At 41.5% G+C, this 17,913-nt stretch overlaps 1 protein-coding gene across 1 annotated transcript; it reads left to right on the top strand.

The window, feature by feature from the left end:
- The first annotated feature begins 3,268 nt into the window (after nt 1-3,268).
- LOC145392129 (uncharacterized) lies at nt 3,269-17,613 on the top strand. The gene is made up of 4 exons (XM_080266580.1): nt 3,269-4,576; nt 4,628-4,775; nt 13,108-13,310; nt 17,494-17,613. The coding sequence occupies exons 1-4, from the start codon at nt 3,269-3,271 to the stop codon at nt 17,611-17,613; spliced, it is 1,779 nt and encodes a 592-aa protein (XP_080122706.1).
- Nucleotides 17,614-17,913: the final 300 nt, after the last annotated feature.

Below are 17,913 nucleotides of genomic sequence, written 5' to 3'. Positions count from 1 at the left end.
TGAGCAGTTAGCTATAATTTATAAGAGTCATGTGCGCTCTCAGCTTGAATATTGCTCACTCTTGTGGAATGGTTGTGGAGAGGTTGCATTAAGGCAACTAGACAAAATTCAGAATAAAGCTGTTAGAATCATTAACAACCCTGCCATTACATATAAACTACCTCCCCTGCAAGTAAGAAGGAATGTTGCCTCCCTTGCATTATTTTACAGATATTTTTTTGGCAAATGCTCTGACGAAGTTGCGTCCATGGTGCCACCTCTCCATGCCTTCCCTCGTGCTACACGGGCATCTGGTAGCGCTCATGACTGGAATGTCACTCAACCATATTGCAGAACTTCTGCCTATCAGAATTCTTTCATTCCCCGAACTGCATCTCTCTGGAACTCGCTTCCCCAGAGTTGTTTTCCTCCAAATTTCAACCTACAACTCTTCAAGCCTAACTGTTACAGATATTTTATGAACAGAGGACACCAGTAATCTGGTGTATGGATTATTTTTTTTTCTCCATTTGTTTTTCCTTCCTCCGTTGTTATTTAAATATATATATATATATATATATATATATATATATATATATATATATATATATATATATATATAGTCGCCTAGTGGTAGGTGGGGGCGCTCACCATCCACTCACTCGATGTAGTGCTGCTTTGGGTATCTGCCCTTTCCTCTCTTCCTTCCTTCCTCTTCTTACTTTCCTTCATTTTTTCCTCTTCCTTCTGCCCACGGGTGACTTTACACTCCCTCTTCTGTCTTTGTTTCCTTCATTTTTTCCTCTTTTTTCTGCCTATGGGTGACTCTACACTGAGTGGCAAGCCAAATGGTTTCCTGTACACCAGGAATCCATTTACTACGCTGGGTGGTAATCATATAACCAAATTATGGCGTCTGGTGGTTTAGTGAGTAATTAAGGCTCTCCAGTGGGAGTGAGCCTGTGTAGGTTTATATCCAAGGGGTTGTTGGGGTTTATTGCTCATGTAATCTGAAATGTCAAGTCCAATCTGCTTAGCCCAGGGCTCCTACGCTCCTCATGGGGCAACATAGAATTGGACGATGGATGGATGGATGAATTTATTGTCACTGGAGATTTCGTTGCGTTGTTTTCTTAACCCCTTCAATCAGATAACGTAGAGTACTTCTGTATCATGATGTTGCTACCTCCAGGCGATTGTGTTATCTTTGGAGAAACGTATTGTAGTGACGTAGCTGGCAATAATCTTAACCCCTTCACAAAGATTTCTCTCCTTGAAGAGAACGAATTCGTCTGAAGGTAACAAGATAATTAAATATAATTATTATCGGACTGAAGGGATTACATACAACTATTTCTTATGTATCTTTACCCTGACATTCCTTGTTATATTCTTCATGTATTTCTGTGCCGATATAGTTTTCACCAATAGCGTGCAAGAGAACAAGGTGCAATATACTAAATAAGTCGCCAAGGAAGATGTGTTACGAAATCTGGAAAGCCACTATGAATACGACTCATGGTCTCTCAATCGCCGGTGTTGTTGTGGCCCCTGGGATGAACCGGAGTGTGGCTGTGTGGTGTTACATGGGACATGGGTGGTATGGGACAGGCTGGTGTGAGCGAACTGTGGTGAGGGTAAGGCAGTTCAGTGAAGAACTACTGCACATCTGTATGCAGTATATATATTAATATTTTCTTGTATGGTATGGAATCTTTTCATAAAAATATATAACAGAAGGTTTATTTAGTGCAACAAGCAAAATGAATTAGCTAGGGGGAAGTGCTAAAAAGCCTCCTAAGGTGACGAGACTATGGCATCCATGTTATGTAGCCCTGTTACTGCTACAAGGCGAGTTTGCATATTTAATGACCACAGTTACGTACACTACTGCTATTAAGTAATTGAGTACTTAAATAGATTAGTATTTTTTGTGGACTACAAAAGCATTTCTTAAATGGCAAATCCGTTTGACAATGACCTCAGGAGAGTACATACCAAAAGGAGGTGGTGGGTCTTGACTCTTGCCACACACCTGCTTCAGCAATGGTTTTTGTTGTATTTTGCACTAAATAGTGCCGAAAGGTAGCCTACTGGTAGCTTGTTTACATATTGGGTAACTATTCGTAAACAGTATCACTGATGTTCTGTGGTACAGATGCTTACGTTACTTATCAAAATGCAAAAAATTTTGACATGCAGTGAAAGTAAGAGTACTGTTCAGAAAAATAACAGTGCTTCTCCGCTGGCAACACCATGACCTTGGGTACCTGAGATGCCAATTTAGCGTTTTCTCTGCTACGTTCACTTCTATTTAGCCACTTTTTTCATCTTTTCTCTGCACAAAATTCAGCAATAACGTTGAGCTCTATATACAGTTTTAGCGATAAGACTTGAGCATTTACCAGCAATGTTCTGAAATTCCTTAAATTATGCAACATATTAGCAATTTGTTTTTTGAGCACGTTTGGCTGTATTTGTGCAGTACGTATTGGCAACAGTGATTTATACCTGCCAGCGGCCCACTCAAACTTGCCACAAGGTTGTCTTTGTATTATCATATTCTCTAACTCATTTATACACTGCACTTATGTCTTATTGCTGTTGATAGTTTCAGACAATATTCAACACTTTCGAGAGTATATAAAGCATGGGCAGCAAAGAAGGAGGCCGCTATAGGTGTGTATAAAAAAAACAGGTAACTGATACTTTCAAACACGATAAGCAGTTCTGTGTTCAGTTGATGAAGAACCGTTGTGTTGGGGGATGGGTTATCGGCAGCTTCCCTTCGTCGTATAGTTATAGCATCATGTGAATTCAACTGAGAATTCAATATATATTAGCACTTGTAGCTGTGAAACCAGTGAAACTATGTGATAAATGACGAAGCGTCAAACTACCCAATACTGTTGATAACGGAGTAACAGATGAATTTCAAATACTGCATTACCTTGCAAATGAAATATAATGCTAATGTGACAGGTGTGTGGAATGTTTTATTGTGGATTATTGTAAAATAACGTTACCATTTTAATTTTTGACAACACTACATCAGGTTCCGGTAAGTGGTGTGACAATTTTTAAAAGTTATAATTTATTTGCAAAATGCTCTGGGTGACTGAATTAAAATTAATTTGCAATGTAATTTGTTAACTGTAATAATGTTATAACTGAACAATTTTGAGGGAATAATCAAATATATTTTTAAGCAGTTTCTCCCAGACTGAAATAATTGCACAGGTAACATCTACAATATATTTCAAATTGTTTCATCATTTTAGGTAACAACATGGAAGTAGAGGGTAGCGAAGGGGAGGTCAGATATGAACTGAGAATCCCTAATTTTTCTACCTATAAAAACTTTAGTCACTCCTTCACTTCGGATATCCCGCTTTCTATGAACGGCCTGAGGTCCCTATGGCGCCTCACTGTTACCCCTTTTCTTCCCACCAACCCGAATATCAATGCCGCCGTTCACTGTGACGTCGGCGTATCCCTTGAATGTCTAAAATGCACCATAGCGAGACAAGATATAGAGATTTACTGTTGTGTGGCGGGCAGGGATCAGCACGAGAAGAAACTTGATCAGGACGGCGAAGTTTGGAGCGGGATTCTGGTGCCTCGGGTAGCGCTTTCGGTGTTTAAGCTCCTACAGAACGACCAGCTGAACGCCTCCCTGCGGTTTGTGTTACGCGGACGGGATGTGTGGAGAAATGAGGATCCGCTGGAAGAGTTAAGTCGGCAGCTGGGAGAACTGCACCGAAACGAGAGCGCCGCCGACGTTGACGTACTGACAAATGATGGCGTGAAAATTCCAGCTCACAGTGCCATTTTGCTTTCTCGCTCAAACCTCCTGCACAAATCACGCGATTGGAAATGTCGCTCTTCCCATGACACTAGTGAACCGACAGTGCCAAGACGTGGAATCGAAACCCCCAAACTAGAGTCCAAGATGTCAGACACGCCCCTGAGCAGCACCTTCGGTAGTTGCGCGTCCTCAGGTTATCAGAGTAGCGCCTCACCTGACTCCACAAATTGGGATCACACTGCCCATGTCCCTGTCCAGCTCGCAGTCACTCCCAGCAAAAGACATCGAAGCCCCAGCAAGCTTGTTCCAACTCCCAGCAAATCTGATTCTACTCCCAACAAGCCAAATTCAGTTAACAGCAAGCAACATCTGACTCCCACAAAACACTCCTCTACTCCTAACCATGTAACTTTCAAACTTTCCACACCCACCAGCACCCCACTTAACAAACCCTTTACCCCCAGAAACGTGACCCCTAACACGCCCCTGACACCAAGAAACAGGGTTTCTAACACCGGACTAACACCCGTAAGTGTCCTATCTCACAAACCTCCCACCCCTAGAACCACACCATCACACAAACAGGCTTCTAACACGCCTCTGACACCCAAAAGCATTCTATCAAACAAACCTCCCACCCCCCGGAGCTCCTCACACAACAAACGACCCCTCACACCAAGCAGAACGACCCCCAGCAAGCGACAACTGACATATCACATCACGACCCCCGATAAGCCGAAAGACCGCCACTCCGAAAGCGACCCGCTTAAAGAAAACGAAAAGGATCCCGTACACTCTGAAAAAGCTGCCCGATTCTCTTCTTCTTCCGCTTACTCTTCTTCCTCCTCTGCCACTTCTTCCTCTTCCTCCTCTTCGCTTCCCCTGCAAGATCTCGGCATCCATGGGACTAGAGGCGCAGAGAGGACAGTGATACGAGTCAACATGTCGGCTTCCGTGGCCAGGCAGATGCTGGAGTGGATGTATACAGGTCAGTTCCCCTTGCTTTCACTGTCTACAGAAAACGTCATCCTAAATTTAACCCCTTCTTTACGAGGGCGTCCTTTCCATTTAAATCGTGATATCTGATTTTCATTCATTCATTCATTGCCAGACGCCATGTATCCCAGACGGGGTGGCCAATGGCTTAGAGTTAATTGTTTTACAGGGAGGGGCACTAATCCTCCACCAACCCCACTTGACACGTAGGGATGCCAACAGCATCTGGTGTTCCCAGGTGGTCACCCATCCAAGTACTAACCAGACTTAATATTGAAAAAAAAAAAAAAGTGTGGAAGGGGTCAGTGAAATTGTGGAGTGGTAGAAGAAGGGGTCAATGAAATCTTTAATGAAGTATTAAACTTCTTCACCACAATGACCAAGTTGTTTGTTCTCTGCCATCTCCTGACGATTTTATTTTTGAGACCTCGTACTGTACGGGCTGGTAAAGGAAATATCTAACTCCCTTTCAGATTCTTCCAAGTCCAATAAAATAGTCTAGAAATAGCAAGAATAAACCTGTACAAAACAATTTTCGTATATCTGCAGATACTAACCTTTCGTCATATATGTCTTGACAACTCCAGACGATTTTATTAAGCTTAGGGGCGATTTTTCGTGCTGGGAGGTTAGCTGTAGCTTTCACTGGCCCCGTCACTACGAAAAGCGTCCCCTAAGATGAATATAACAGTCTGGGGGTAGCAAAGGATGTACAAGCAGAAAAAGTCGCCTAAGTCATGGGGTTAAGCACTTCACTACGATGATATAGTTGTAATATATTCCCCTTGCTATCAGACGGGTTTATTTCCTTTATTTCCTTTAGAGAGACTTACTGTAATGAAGTGATTAATGAAGACTATTATTCTCAAGTTCCACAAATCCATTCTGAATTGAAATAAAAAAAAAATTGCGCGGGAAAAAGCAAGGCTGAAAGATTATACGTCATCGGACTGAAGTGTAAGTGAGGTTTGATCCTGTGAGGTGTATCAGTCCCTACTCAGTAACTACCCCTTCTCCCATGAAATAAGTTTACATCATCTTTACCATAGTCATCATTATCACAGTCAGCACCATTATCATCATAGTTGTCACCGTCACCACCACCACCACCACCACCACCACCTCCATCATCATCATCATCAAAATTATCATCATCATAACTGTCATCAGTATCACCATCACCATCATTATCGTTATCATCCACTATCCTTATCATCATCATCATCATCCTAACTCTCCCTAACACAAATAATAACACAGGTAGCATTGAGATAAACAAGCATGAAAGTAAACCTGGTCAGCATCTTATTAACTTTGCCGTTGTCGTCTTGTGTTGACTGACTTCTACTGCCTCCAAGGCCCAGTTTTCCACTTCAGTTTGCTTTGGCGAGGCGTTCGCTAGAGAGTGGGTTAGAAGCAAGAGCCATTAACCTTTTCAATCCAATGACTTATTTATTTTGTCTGCTTCTGGATGTTTTTATTCAGCCTAAGCCATAAGCTGAATAAATATATCAAGAGGTAGAAAGAACAAGGTAAAAAAAAAAAAAGTCATGGGATTGAAAAGGTTAATGGTAGGACAGGGGTCGGCAACTGAATTTGACAAATACCCCATGAGACGTGCCTGGAACATTGTCGTTACCCCGGCGTATAGGAACTACTCGTTTTGGGGTTATACTGATTAAACACAAACAAGATTTATTTATATTCAAGACAAAGTAAAAATACAAATCAGCCTCTAATCCCCGCCCTCATGATCCAAATTTATGATAAAACTGGTAGCAAAAATAATCAAACATGAACTTTCCGTGAGTTTATAATACTTAGTTAAATTCATCAAGCCGGCAAATGATGTTAGAATTCATCTGAATAAAGGCGGTGTGGGTTGGCGTCGCTTTGTCATGAATTGTCTAGAATGCAGCGGGCGAGGGCGTCTCGTCATCCTGCCAAAATTGGCTGCTCTCATTTTCTAGACATAAGTTGCGTTCATACTAACTACTGAAAGCTGGATGGATCTCGTTACCCCCAGAAAACTTCCCGGCGGGATAATTTTCCCCTAATTGCCGACCCCTGCCTTAGGGAGACTCACGCTGGAAGGATTAGATTTAGCCCTGATTAACCCCTTCCCTCCAAGCGGTCTTCCCCAAGCCGAGGAAAATCGTCTGGTTGTAGCAAGCATAAGAGACCACAGGATTGAAGAAGTTAACTCCTGAACCTGGAGAACTTCATTCCTAAGCTGTATAAAATCGGCTGTTGCCAGTCTGAATTAACGCTTATACTCCAGTGACGTAAGATTCTAGTTGATTCTTGCTGCTTCCAGACGATTTTTGTTATATCTCGGAAAGGAAATCTGCTGTACCGTACTGTAGTCAGTATATATTTTCATTTGAAGAATTGAGCCACTCTCATAGCTTCATTCATTAGTCGTAGTTGCATGAAATTCGATGAGCCTTCTTTATGTGGTAGGAATAAGTCTCCTTGGTTGCTAGTCAAATCCAGCTTCCAGTCTGACTAAAACTGACCATCAACTGAGCCATAAGGGATCAGGGATTTTTCTCAAAGTAAACGCGCTATAATGAAGGTGTTCAATATGGCAAACTTTAACTCATCTCGCTCTAAATGTCTCTCCTAAACTGAATAAAATCGCTTGAAAGTTGGAAAAATAAACAGGAAAACACGTACAGGATGCAGGTTTATGTAGAAATGGCGTCCTCGGGCTGAAGGAGTTAAAGGAAAAATATTACAAAATAAATCATTGTGTTTATGAACTAGTCATTCTAAAGTCATGCCCTTCAATCAGTGGGCGTCTTTCATGCTTTATTCTTGTTACCTATTGCTTTTCGATTTTATTTACCTTGAGAGAGAGAGAGAGAGAGAGAGAGACATGGAAGTGGAAGGTCAGATACAGCCTTCAACAGCCACTTCAGTACAAGACGTCTCTCCTTAGACGTCTCTCCTTAGTTGAATATAGTAGTCTTTAGATTGTAAGAATAGGAATAAATACGATAAAAAAAATACGTTATCATTCTGACGGGGTTCAAGCCAGTTCACCTTAGCAACGAGATTATTTATTTTTCCCCTTTTTTCTGTGGCTAGCCCCTTTTAGCCAATGATTTATTTTTCTTCATTTTTTATGCTTGCCAATTCGGAGGCTTTTTAGCTACTTAACCAGTGAGACCTGTTAGGGTAAATGAAGGCTATACCCAACCCCTCCAGTTTCGAAAAGTGTATCCTAAGGTGAAGAAAATCGTCTGCAGATAGCACGAGAAAAATGAAAAAAAAAAGTTAAAGGGTTGTAGTTTTTATTTTATTTTACTTTATTTATTTATTTATTTTAGAGGTGAGCGAAGACTATATCTAACCCCAACAGTTCGTAAAGTCTTTTTATAAGGTGAATAGCGTTAACTGAAGACAGCAAGAAATAAATAAATAAAAACTAATGGAAATGATGGGGCCAGTCCGTCACAAAACTTCCACATTACTCGTATTAACCTCCTCAGCCAATGTCACTTGTATTATATTCCTGCTGCTACTGAAGGATTGTATTCATTTTTTTTTTTTTAACAGATGAACAAAGAAAAGAAAAACAAATTAAAAAGCGAAAGTACCCCAGTAGTAAAAGGGTTGATGGTGGACATAATGAAATTCATCCAGTTTGAAAAGGAGAATGAATAAAGTCTGGATATAACGAGAATTTCTTTAATATAAAAATGTCATATAATTTGAAGCTTATTAAAATTTCGTCAAATATAAGCTACGTGTAATTCATAATTCTAATGAAATTTAAGATCAGTAATTAGCACACCACCTGAACGTGACACACACACACACACACACACACACACACACACACACACACACACACACACAGCATTGGCAGACTTTTGGGACTCGAGGGGTTAGTTACGCTTTTCACTCATCCTCATATCACTTCAGCTCGGTCCTAAGCTGAATAAAATCGTCTGGGGGTAGCAAGACGTCTGCCATACTCAAAGGAGACTCCCTAACACCTCTTCCTCTGCGATTTGTTTTTGGATGTGGGTGGTTAATCTCCTTTTTGTACGTTATTAATGCAGAGTGTGACGATATTACAGAAATTTATGTAACATCGGATAGTAAGGCAATAAGCAATATAAACTGCTTAGGAAAAGGTGTTAGGGAGCTTCCATAACCGACAAGAATACACACCCTCAGCTTCAAGTGTGTTTAAGGTTATTCGTACGGTATATATATTTGTTTACCTTCTCTCCTACAGCTGTCAAGCGCTTCCTAGACCATTGTGGTGAACGTGTAGGTCAATAATAATAATAATAATAATAATAATAATAATAATAATAATAATGTCAATCACAAAACGTTTGTAATAATAGTTAACTGCAGTGGAGACTTGTTTAGTGTAAAAAAAAAAAAAGTTGTATAAATACGTGCACAGATGTACTAACAAACTTGGACAATTTCCTCTAACTCGAGGCCAGATTCACTAACAAGCTGACGGTCTCTCTCTCTCTCTCTCACGACCAGATTAACTTACGATCACGTTCCTCTTGTAACGCAGAATCGTGACTGCATTATGGAGAAGGAGAGGATAAAATATTGTCATGTACTGTACTTTCTGCACTGACAAGTCTTAGTTACGGGAGGAAATTATCTTGAGCCATTTTTACCTGTGGCAATAGCCAGCACGCCAATGAGTAGCCAGCGTTCTTCTGGCGGATTTGTTAAAAGGAGGCCTTTGGAGACATAAAAGCGGTACCATAATAGATAATTTGACATGGAGAATCCAAATCCGCCATCAGCTGACAGCCGAGGTGGCGCCATCTAGCTTTTTTCTCTGAAGAACAAAATGAGAGTGCAGAAATAATCCATGTCTCTTGCTTATCATGTAAAACCAAACAATAGTTACCGTACGAGAGAAAATTATATCGAAAGTTATTGTTCACCGTCATAATACTTCAAGTAATGAATCGATATTTATTTCAAGAACTGCACTTCTGTAATTTTTTTTCCCCTAAAACATATAAACGCTTTAGTATTTCAATTAATCTCTATATGGTTCACTGCATATTTTTGGAAAGTGACTCCATGTGGCCACTGGCCAATGGATTGACCAATGACCACTCTGGCTCCAGAAGAAATGAGTATTAATTCTAAGGGCAGTATTCTAGGTTGCAAGCGAGGCTTCGTAGCACCTTTTACTTAGCGATTTATTAAGCATATTTCACCTCAGCATGCTCTGGAATCTTATATCACTTTAACCCCTTGAATTCGGCGACATGACTTTCAGTTGATTCATACATCACCAGGCGATTTCATGCAGTTGAAGAACCTGTTAACACAGGTACTGATAAAGGCTGTATCTAACCCGCTGAGCTGCACTATCCTAAGCTAAATAAATCGTTTGAAGGTATCTACAAGATATTTAAGTCATTGAATTGAGGCGATTAATAACGATGTAGTCTGCATCAGTAATATACGGGAAGATATTGAGGCATAAAGTTCAGAATAAATAGCTAAGGAAGAGGTGTTACGAAATCTCCAAAACCTCTTACAGTAGAATAAAACCCAAAGTTAATTCTACTTTTTGTGGGCCATTCCAGCCTCTCACAGAAAGTTAAATCTGTTTCCATGTCATCCTCTCTCTCTCTCTCTCTCTCTCTCTCTCTCTCTCTCTCTCTCTTTCTTTACCAGGTTCAGCCATCGCCGTCACCAACATATTTCTATCCTTGTCTATTTTCTTGTGACAATAATCATGGATAAGTATGTAGATGTATATGCATGTGTATATTCATGTGCCCAAGTACTGACATACACATACCTCACGTGAGCTTGTGGGTTTATGTTCACATGTATGGGTGTTTTGCATACATACGTAGCAATTAAATACTGTTCAAATTTCATCCACTATTTCTAAGTAAAATAAAAAATTGCATGCGATAAGTTAAGATTAGGATTAATATGTGGCTGTATGCTCTGTGTTTCCATTGTCATTATATTCTAGCATCTGCTCATCCTGTGAAACTTCCTTCAAGCTTTATAATCCCTAAAAGGTGCTACTTTACTTCCCCCCCCCCCTTGTACGAGGGTGTGGAGGGTATGGGAGCGAGCCTACTGCTGTGCTATCCTTTCCTCCTACTTCTGTATCTTGAGTACTGTGTTAATGTTAAGGCCGGACCGCCTTCCAGGGACGCTAAAATCTGTGTAGTCTGCGCATCTGTGTTGCACTCACTCTCACTCTCTCTCTCTCTCTCTCTCTCTCTCTCAGACGAAGTTAAATCAACTTCAATCTATCTCCATGTGATTTCCCTCCTCCTTTGTTTCTCTCTACTTTGTAGGGGTGTCACATATTAAATTGTTTATCTCTATATTACGTTTATCGTTTTGGTTATTTATAATAGAAGTACAGCTACGTGTCCTGTGAGTATATTGGGGCGTTAGGGAGTACTAAGGGAGAATGAAAACAGACATAACGATAAATGTGAAGGACAGGGATGAAATGGACTTAGAAACTGTGGAGCACATGCAAGCGTGTGTATTGCTTTCGACTCCCTAACATCACTTCCTTAGCGATTTATTTTTGGATACGGATGGTTAGCATCCTTTTGCACGTTTTCTGTGAAGAGTAGGGTGATATTAGCATAATTTATGTAATACGGAAATGGAAAGTAAGGTGTAGCCTAATAGATAAATTAAGCTGCTTAGGGAAATGTGTTATGGAGCTTCTTTAACTGACTTGAATACAGGAGAAGAGTGTTTGGTTAGGATTGCTAAAACTGTTAATTGGTGGTGTATGGATAACGATTATACCCTTTTCACTTTAGCCTGGCCCAGATTTTCGTCCTTTAGCAGTTAATTTCACGTAGCTCGGTGGCAGAGAAAAACAATACATCAGCTCTATATCCGTTCTATAGCACATCCTTGTGACTAGCATCATATTCTAGGGTTAATCTCTTGTTACAACTCAGCATTCAAGATGGAAAGATGGCAAGTTTAGGCCGCGTTAGAATCAAAACAATACAGTGAGAAGGTACAGCTTGGTGAGACGTGATGGTTGGAAGTGGAAGAGAGGCAGAGGTGGTTGAGGTGGATGCAGGAAAAGAGCTCTGATGAAAAGGAAGAAATATTCTGAGGGTAAAAGCATGTGTATAGGGATTCGTGAAAGGAATGAAGGAAAAGGCTTATAACTGATTAGAAAGAAAAAGTCATGTAAACCCTGAAAATGGGAAGATATTCTGTAAAGAGGAATGACAGTGAAAGAATGAATATGGAATTATAGTGTGGAAGTGTAAGGAATGATACTGTGAGAATGGAAGTGTAAGGGATGATACTGTGAGAATGCTGACAGGTGGAAGAGAAGCGTGGAGCAGATGGAAAGGCTGTAAAATAACTAATGAATAATGGGAGTACGAGGGCAGGGGTGGTGGATAGTGGGGTACAAAGGAGGGATGTGGTGCTGGTGCATGTGACAGGAGCTGAAGAGATGATGAGATGGCAGCAGGTGCTGATAAGGAGTATGTAGAAAAGATAAGATGAAGTGGAAGGAGTGGAATGAGTTGTCTGTATCTGCCATAAGGCCAGGGTGAGCAGAATGGTCCCAGTGGAATGACAGAAGGCTGTGCCTGAGAAAAGGCTGTGATTGAGAGAAAGCTGTGATTGAGTAAAGGCTGGGATTAAGAGAAGGCTGGGATTGAGAGAAGGCTGGGATTGAGAGAAGGCTGGGACTGAGAGAAGGCTGGGACTGAGAGAAGGCTGGGACTGAGAGAAAGCTGGGACTGAGAGAAAGCTGGGACTGAGAGAAAGCTGGGACTGAGAGAAAGCTGGGACTGAGATAAGGCTGGGATTGAGAAAAGATTGTAATTCAGGGAAGGTTGGGATTGCCTTGTAAAGGTGATGAAGGTTATGATTTATACTGATGAACAACATGAGTGCAAACTTTACCGTGAAATAAGGTTGGTTTGTGTTATAGGAAAGGTCTATGGAGTAATATTGATAATTTTGATGATAATAATCCACACCGGTACATCCTCATTTCCTTTACTGCCTGGCGAGAAGAATAAGGGCCCTACGCTAGGAAATTCTCCAGATTTTAAAGGTGAAGATGATCAATCGTTTGCCCCAAAGTAATAACAATAACAGTAGCAACAAGAACAGCAACAACAACAACAATAGTAATAAGAATAAGAATAATAATAATGAAATAACTGCTATTACCACCACCACCACCACCATTACTACCACTACTATTAAAACAACAACAGCAACATCATCATCAATAATAATAATAATAATAATAATAATAGTAATAATAATAATAATAACTTCCTCGGCAGGCTGGTGCAGCGAGCTAAATCGACTGTCGCGTCCTCTGCTGGTGGGGGGCCTGCGTCACGGCGTGTGGGGGCTGGCAAGGGCGTGTGAACTCCACCTAGCAGCCGCCCTCACGCCCACCACCACGCCCGACACGCTCCTTCTGGCCGAGAAATATGGGGCGCAGGTTCTTCAGGAGGCAGCCCTTCAGTATGCAGTGGTTTGGGTGAGTTGACCGGGTAGTACGTGTTTTAGAGAGAGAGAGAGAGAGAGAGAGAGAGAGAGAGAGAGAGAGAGTCTGACTACGAACCACCTAGACATGCTTACCTTTAACTTAGGCTCCCCGCACACGGGCCACTTTTCAGTGGGCGGTGGCTGCTACTTTTTCATGGCGCCACTAAAAAGTGGAGAGGGATGCTATGACATCCCGCACACGGGCCACTTTTTCGTGGCAACCACAGACAGTTCCATCACGGATGTCGAGGAGGTGGCATGTGTCATCGCTGTGCTCCTCAATATAAGAAAAGAAAGACGTACAATAAAGTACTGGGTACATCCAATAATCAGCCATAGGCTTGTCAGGGGTAAATTTTATACCCTATATAAAGACTTAAAGCGTACCCAGAGAAGTTACAAACTATTTCTGGATGACCTGTGGTGCTTTTGATAACCTGCTGACTACAATAGGGCCTTCAGCTTCACGTCTGAACACAAACATGAGGAAGTGTATACCAACAGAAGAAAGACTTGCAGTTATTTTAAGATAAATATAGAAAAACACATACACGTTGCGCAAGAATTTTAATGAGAAAACTTGTGGGTAAATGACTCACATGTCATAAAATAAATGAGACATTGTATTTTTGCAAGTGTAAAGATGTTACATTGAAATAAACTGTATATCACAGAAATACTTTCCCCAGATATTTAAGAAAACGGCATAATGTTTTGCTTTTCTGAAAATGATGAAACCTGGTGGCAAATACATTGATGTAAACCAAACATGCAACACTGATTTATCAAAGAACTGTGTCACTGCTGTAAAAAATCCACCAACATGCAACCAAAAAACAAAATATATAAATGTCATTCAGACTGTTCAGCTTCGCTTGGAATACCTGACATTGTGCCTGGCACTGGGGAGGACACATTGATAACGTTACCTGGTACAAACTGTAGACTTTCGCGAACTTCAAGCTCTGAACGACTTTGTAGTGTGGTGTAACTTTTATTTTGGGAATGATCTTGTGTACACATGTAACCCTGGGAAGGAAGGTGGCCTTGGTTAGGGAGAGGACCTGAGGTAGACACATGACCTTGGGTAGGGAATGGACCGTCAACAATGCCAGTCCGTCCGCCAGTGCCACCGCAAAGTGGCCCGTGTGCGGGCTGCCATTTGAATTAACGGCATCCATCATCGGTCACCAGTGGCGAGCCACCGTGGCGTGGCGGGTAAAATGGACCCGGTTACCATTTTTTTGTGGCTGCCACTAAAAATTGGCTCGTGTGCGGGCTTCCATAGAAACACGTGCGTTTTATTTCTCGCCACGAAAAAGTGGCAGCCACCGTCCACTGAAATGTGGCCCGTGTGCGGGGGGCCTTAAGCTCATCAAGTTTCATTTCAAGTTACTATTCAAGCGAGGGTGGTTCAGTGGCAAAACAAAGACACTCTAGGGAGGTCAGAATCCAATATGATTAACGAGGATCAGACACAGTTAGGGTGCCTGTTTATGAACGTGGGTGTTATTATATTGGCGTTCCTTACACTTCATAGCACAACCCTTGCCTCCTGTTACAGTGCCCCATGACGTCACACCATCTTATCTCATTGGTTTTGCAGATTTCACAGCCTCTTATCTCGTTGGTTTAACAGATTTTACAGCATCTTATCTCGGTGGTTTTGCATATTTCATAGCATCGTTAGTTTAGATTTCACGGCGTCTCATCTTGTCGCTGGTTTAGATTTCACAGCACATTATCTCGTTGGTTTAGCAGATTTCACATCTTATCTCGTAGGTTTAGGAAATTTCACAGCATCTCATCTCGTTGGTTTGGGAAATTTCACAGCATCTCATCTTGTTGGTTTGGGAAAGTTCACAGCATCTCATCTCGTTGGTTTGGGAAATTTCACAGCATCTCGTTGGTTTGGGAAATTTCACAGCATCTCATCTCGTTGGTTTGGGAAAGTTCACAGCTGGTTTGGGAAATTTCACAGCATCTCGTTGGTTTGGGAAAGTTCACAGCATGTTATCTCGTTGGTTTGGGAAATTTCACAGAATCTCATCTCGTTGGTTTGGGAAATTTCACAGCATGTTATCTCGTTGTTTTATCAGATTTCACAACATCTTATCTCGTTGGTTATTCACATTTCACAGCATCATACTGTATCTCGGTTTAACAGGTTTCACAGCCTCTCATCTCGTTGGTTTAGCAATCTCACAGCATCTTATCTCGTTGGTTTAGAAGATTTCACAGCATCTTTGGTTTAGCAGATTTCAGTGCACTGCTTTTTCCGTGATATATTTTTCACATAACATTATTTCCCCTATATGCTAATGATGCGAAGTATGTCCGTAATTTATTATAAAAACGTGAATAACCAAAAACATATTATCAGGGTATCAAAAGTGAAATAAATCGCTAAGGAGGAAGTGTTAAGCCTCCTATGCCTGCGAAAATGCGTCGACTCCTTATCGTTTCAGCCTGCATTACTGTTTGGCTTCATCATTTATAGGGTCGGTGTCTCCTTACGTGTCCTTCTCAAATTAAATTAAGATTAGGAAGACCCCAGCCTTCTAACGTTGACCTCAGTTAATGGGATGAGGCTTCACTGCAATTAATCAGTCACTTAATCACTTTACTTTAATATGCATATTTTATATTTCACATCCGCTAATGTTAGATGTTTATTATTCATCTCAAACACTCTGCAGTCAAAATGAAGTTACGTGGATTAACACTGTGATCAAGAATTACGAACTCTATTTTATTCTCCATGACGCCACACGATTTTAATGAACACAGAGACCTTAATCAGTCAAAGGAGCAAGTCATGATCGCCAGTCAGAGATATTAGTAGGTTGGACGAGTCTGGATTTCTGAGGGATGTTATTGTCTGCAGCCGGGCACGAACGCTAAACCTTTGACTTTGGTGGTCGTGGAAAGGTGGTGATGAGTGGTGGTGAAGGAAAGACTGGTGGTGATAATTATGAGTGGTGGTGAAGGAGATAGGTGGTGGTGGTGGTGGAATGGTTGTGATAAGTGGTGGTGAAGGGAAGGAGACAGGTGGTGGTGGTGGTGGAAAGGTTGTGATAAGTGGTGGTGAAGGGAAGGAGACAGGTGGTGGTAGTGGTGGTATTGGTCGTGGTAAGTGGTGGTGGGGGTGACGCGGTGCCTGTGATTGTACGCGTGTGGCTATTACTGCCGCTAACTCCTTCTCTCCTATGACGTAGTTTGATAATGTATTCTCCCTGTCAACAGACGATTTCATTCAGCCTAAAGCAGATCTCAAGTAGTCAAAGGGTTAGTGAAAACTGTGCCTAATTCCGGTTCGAAATATACCTCCAAAGCTGAATCAAATAGTCTTGTGGTAATAAAATAAAATATAGAGATACGTCATTGGAGCGAAGTATTAAAAAAAAAAAAAAAAAAGCTCAACTGTCCTTGCTTCCTTTTTTTTTTTTTTTTTTTTTTTTTTTACTGGGTTTCAGCCCGAGGACGTCGTTTATCTTTTATTCTTGCTACCACCTGACGATTACATTAAGGGAGACTTTTTGAACCGGGGAGTGTGACACCCCAGTGATTCTGGGGGGGGGGGGTAGAGCCCCTCCCCAAAATAAAAACGCTCAGAAATAGGGGAAAGTAAGCAATGGATTTCACCGAAACTTCTCAAGACGGTTCGTCTGGTTCCTTGATAATGTCTTCCACTACATAAAAATTTCCACCATTATTTTTAGAGGGGAAGGTCAGCCCCCTTCAAAACCTACAAAGAATACAAAATTGGGGAAGATGGGCAGATATCGCTTTGGTATCTCGTTACGTGCTGTAGAATGGGCTCCCATCCGCTAACTACTCCTACTACTACTACTACTACTACTATCATTATTATGATAATAATCATCATCATGATCATCACCGGGTGTTTCCTGGGATATCAGCCTTTTTCATATGCCATCATTGTGTTCATATGGTTTATACATCGGGATTCTAGCTTTTTTTTTTTTTTTTTTTTTTTTTTTTTGACCCAGTACGTTTGGGATACATGGCGTCTGGCAATGAATGAATGACCTATTATTTTGTAGTTCTTTGAAATCGGCATGCATATCACAGGATTGGGTATGCAGTTTCCATGTTTTCTTTGAATGCACATGAGGAAACTGCACATCTACTTTATCTATTTTATTTTCCAGGCTAGTGAGGTGACGGAACAGCCTACGTGGTGCAGTGTGGCAGCCCGCGCCCCTGCACTCATCACAGAGTTCTCACGCCGCCTTGCCGCCCACTCCCGCGTCCACGCCCATACCACCTAAGCACACACACACACACACACACACACACACACACACACACACACACACACACTCGGTTCATGGACAAACCGACATCCCGTGACCCCACTTACGTCAGTGCCCATATCTTCTGAAAACACCCACATCCTCACCCACACCTCCTGATTCTACTTCACACACACACACACACACACACACACACACACACACAAAACTCCACATACCGGTACGTCCTTTCCCATAACCTCTAAACACACCCACGCCCAAGCCTAAGTCACATGAACACGCCCACACCCCAGCCACTCCACCTCCATCCACCTA

This window comes from Coenobita brevimanus, chromosome 21, assembly GCF_032717465.1.
Source record: "Coenobita brevimanus isolate Jiangsu-jjx chromosome 21, ASM3271746v2, whole genome shotgun sequence".
Taxonomy (NCBI): domain Eukaryota; kingdom Metazoa; phylum Arthropoda; class Malacostraca; order Decapoda; family Coenobitidae; genus Coenobita; species Coenobita brevimanus.
The sequence above is the reverse complement of the archived record's forward strand: the minus strand, read 5'-3'. Positions and strand labels throughout refer to the sequence as shown.

Bases quoted from the DNA above. Each gene is read 5' to 3' on its own strand.
- LOC145392129 (XM_080266580.1), top strand. From the start codon at position 3,269: ATGGAAGTAGAGGGTAGCGAAGGGGAGGTCAGATATGAACTGAGAATC. The intron at 4,577-4,627 runs GTACACTCTGAA...GCTTACTCTTCT, and splicing joins AAGAAAACGAAAAGGATCCC to TCCTCCTCTGCCACTTCTTC. The intron at 13,311-17,493 runs GTGAGTTGACCG...TTTATTTTCCAG, and splicing joins TTCAGTATGCAGTGGTTTGG to GCTAGTGAGGTGACGGAACA.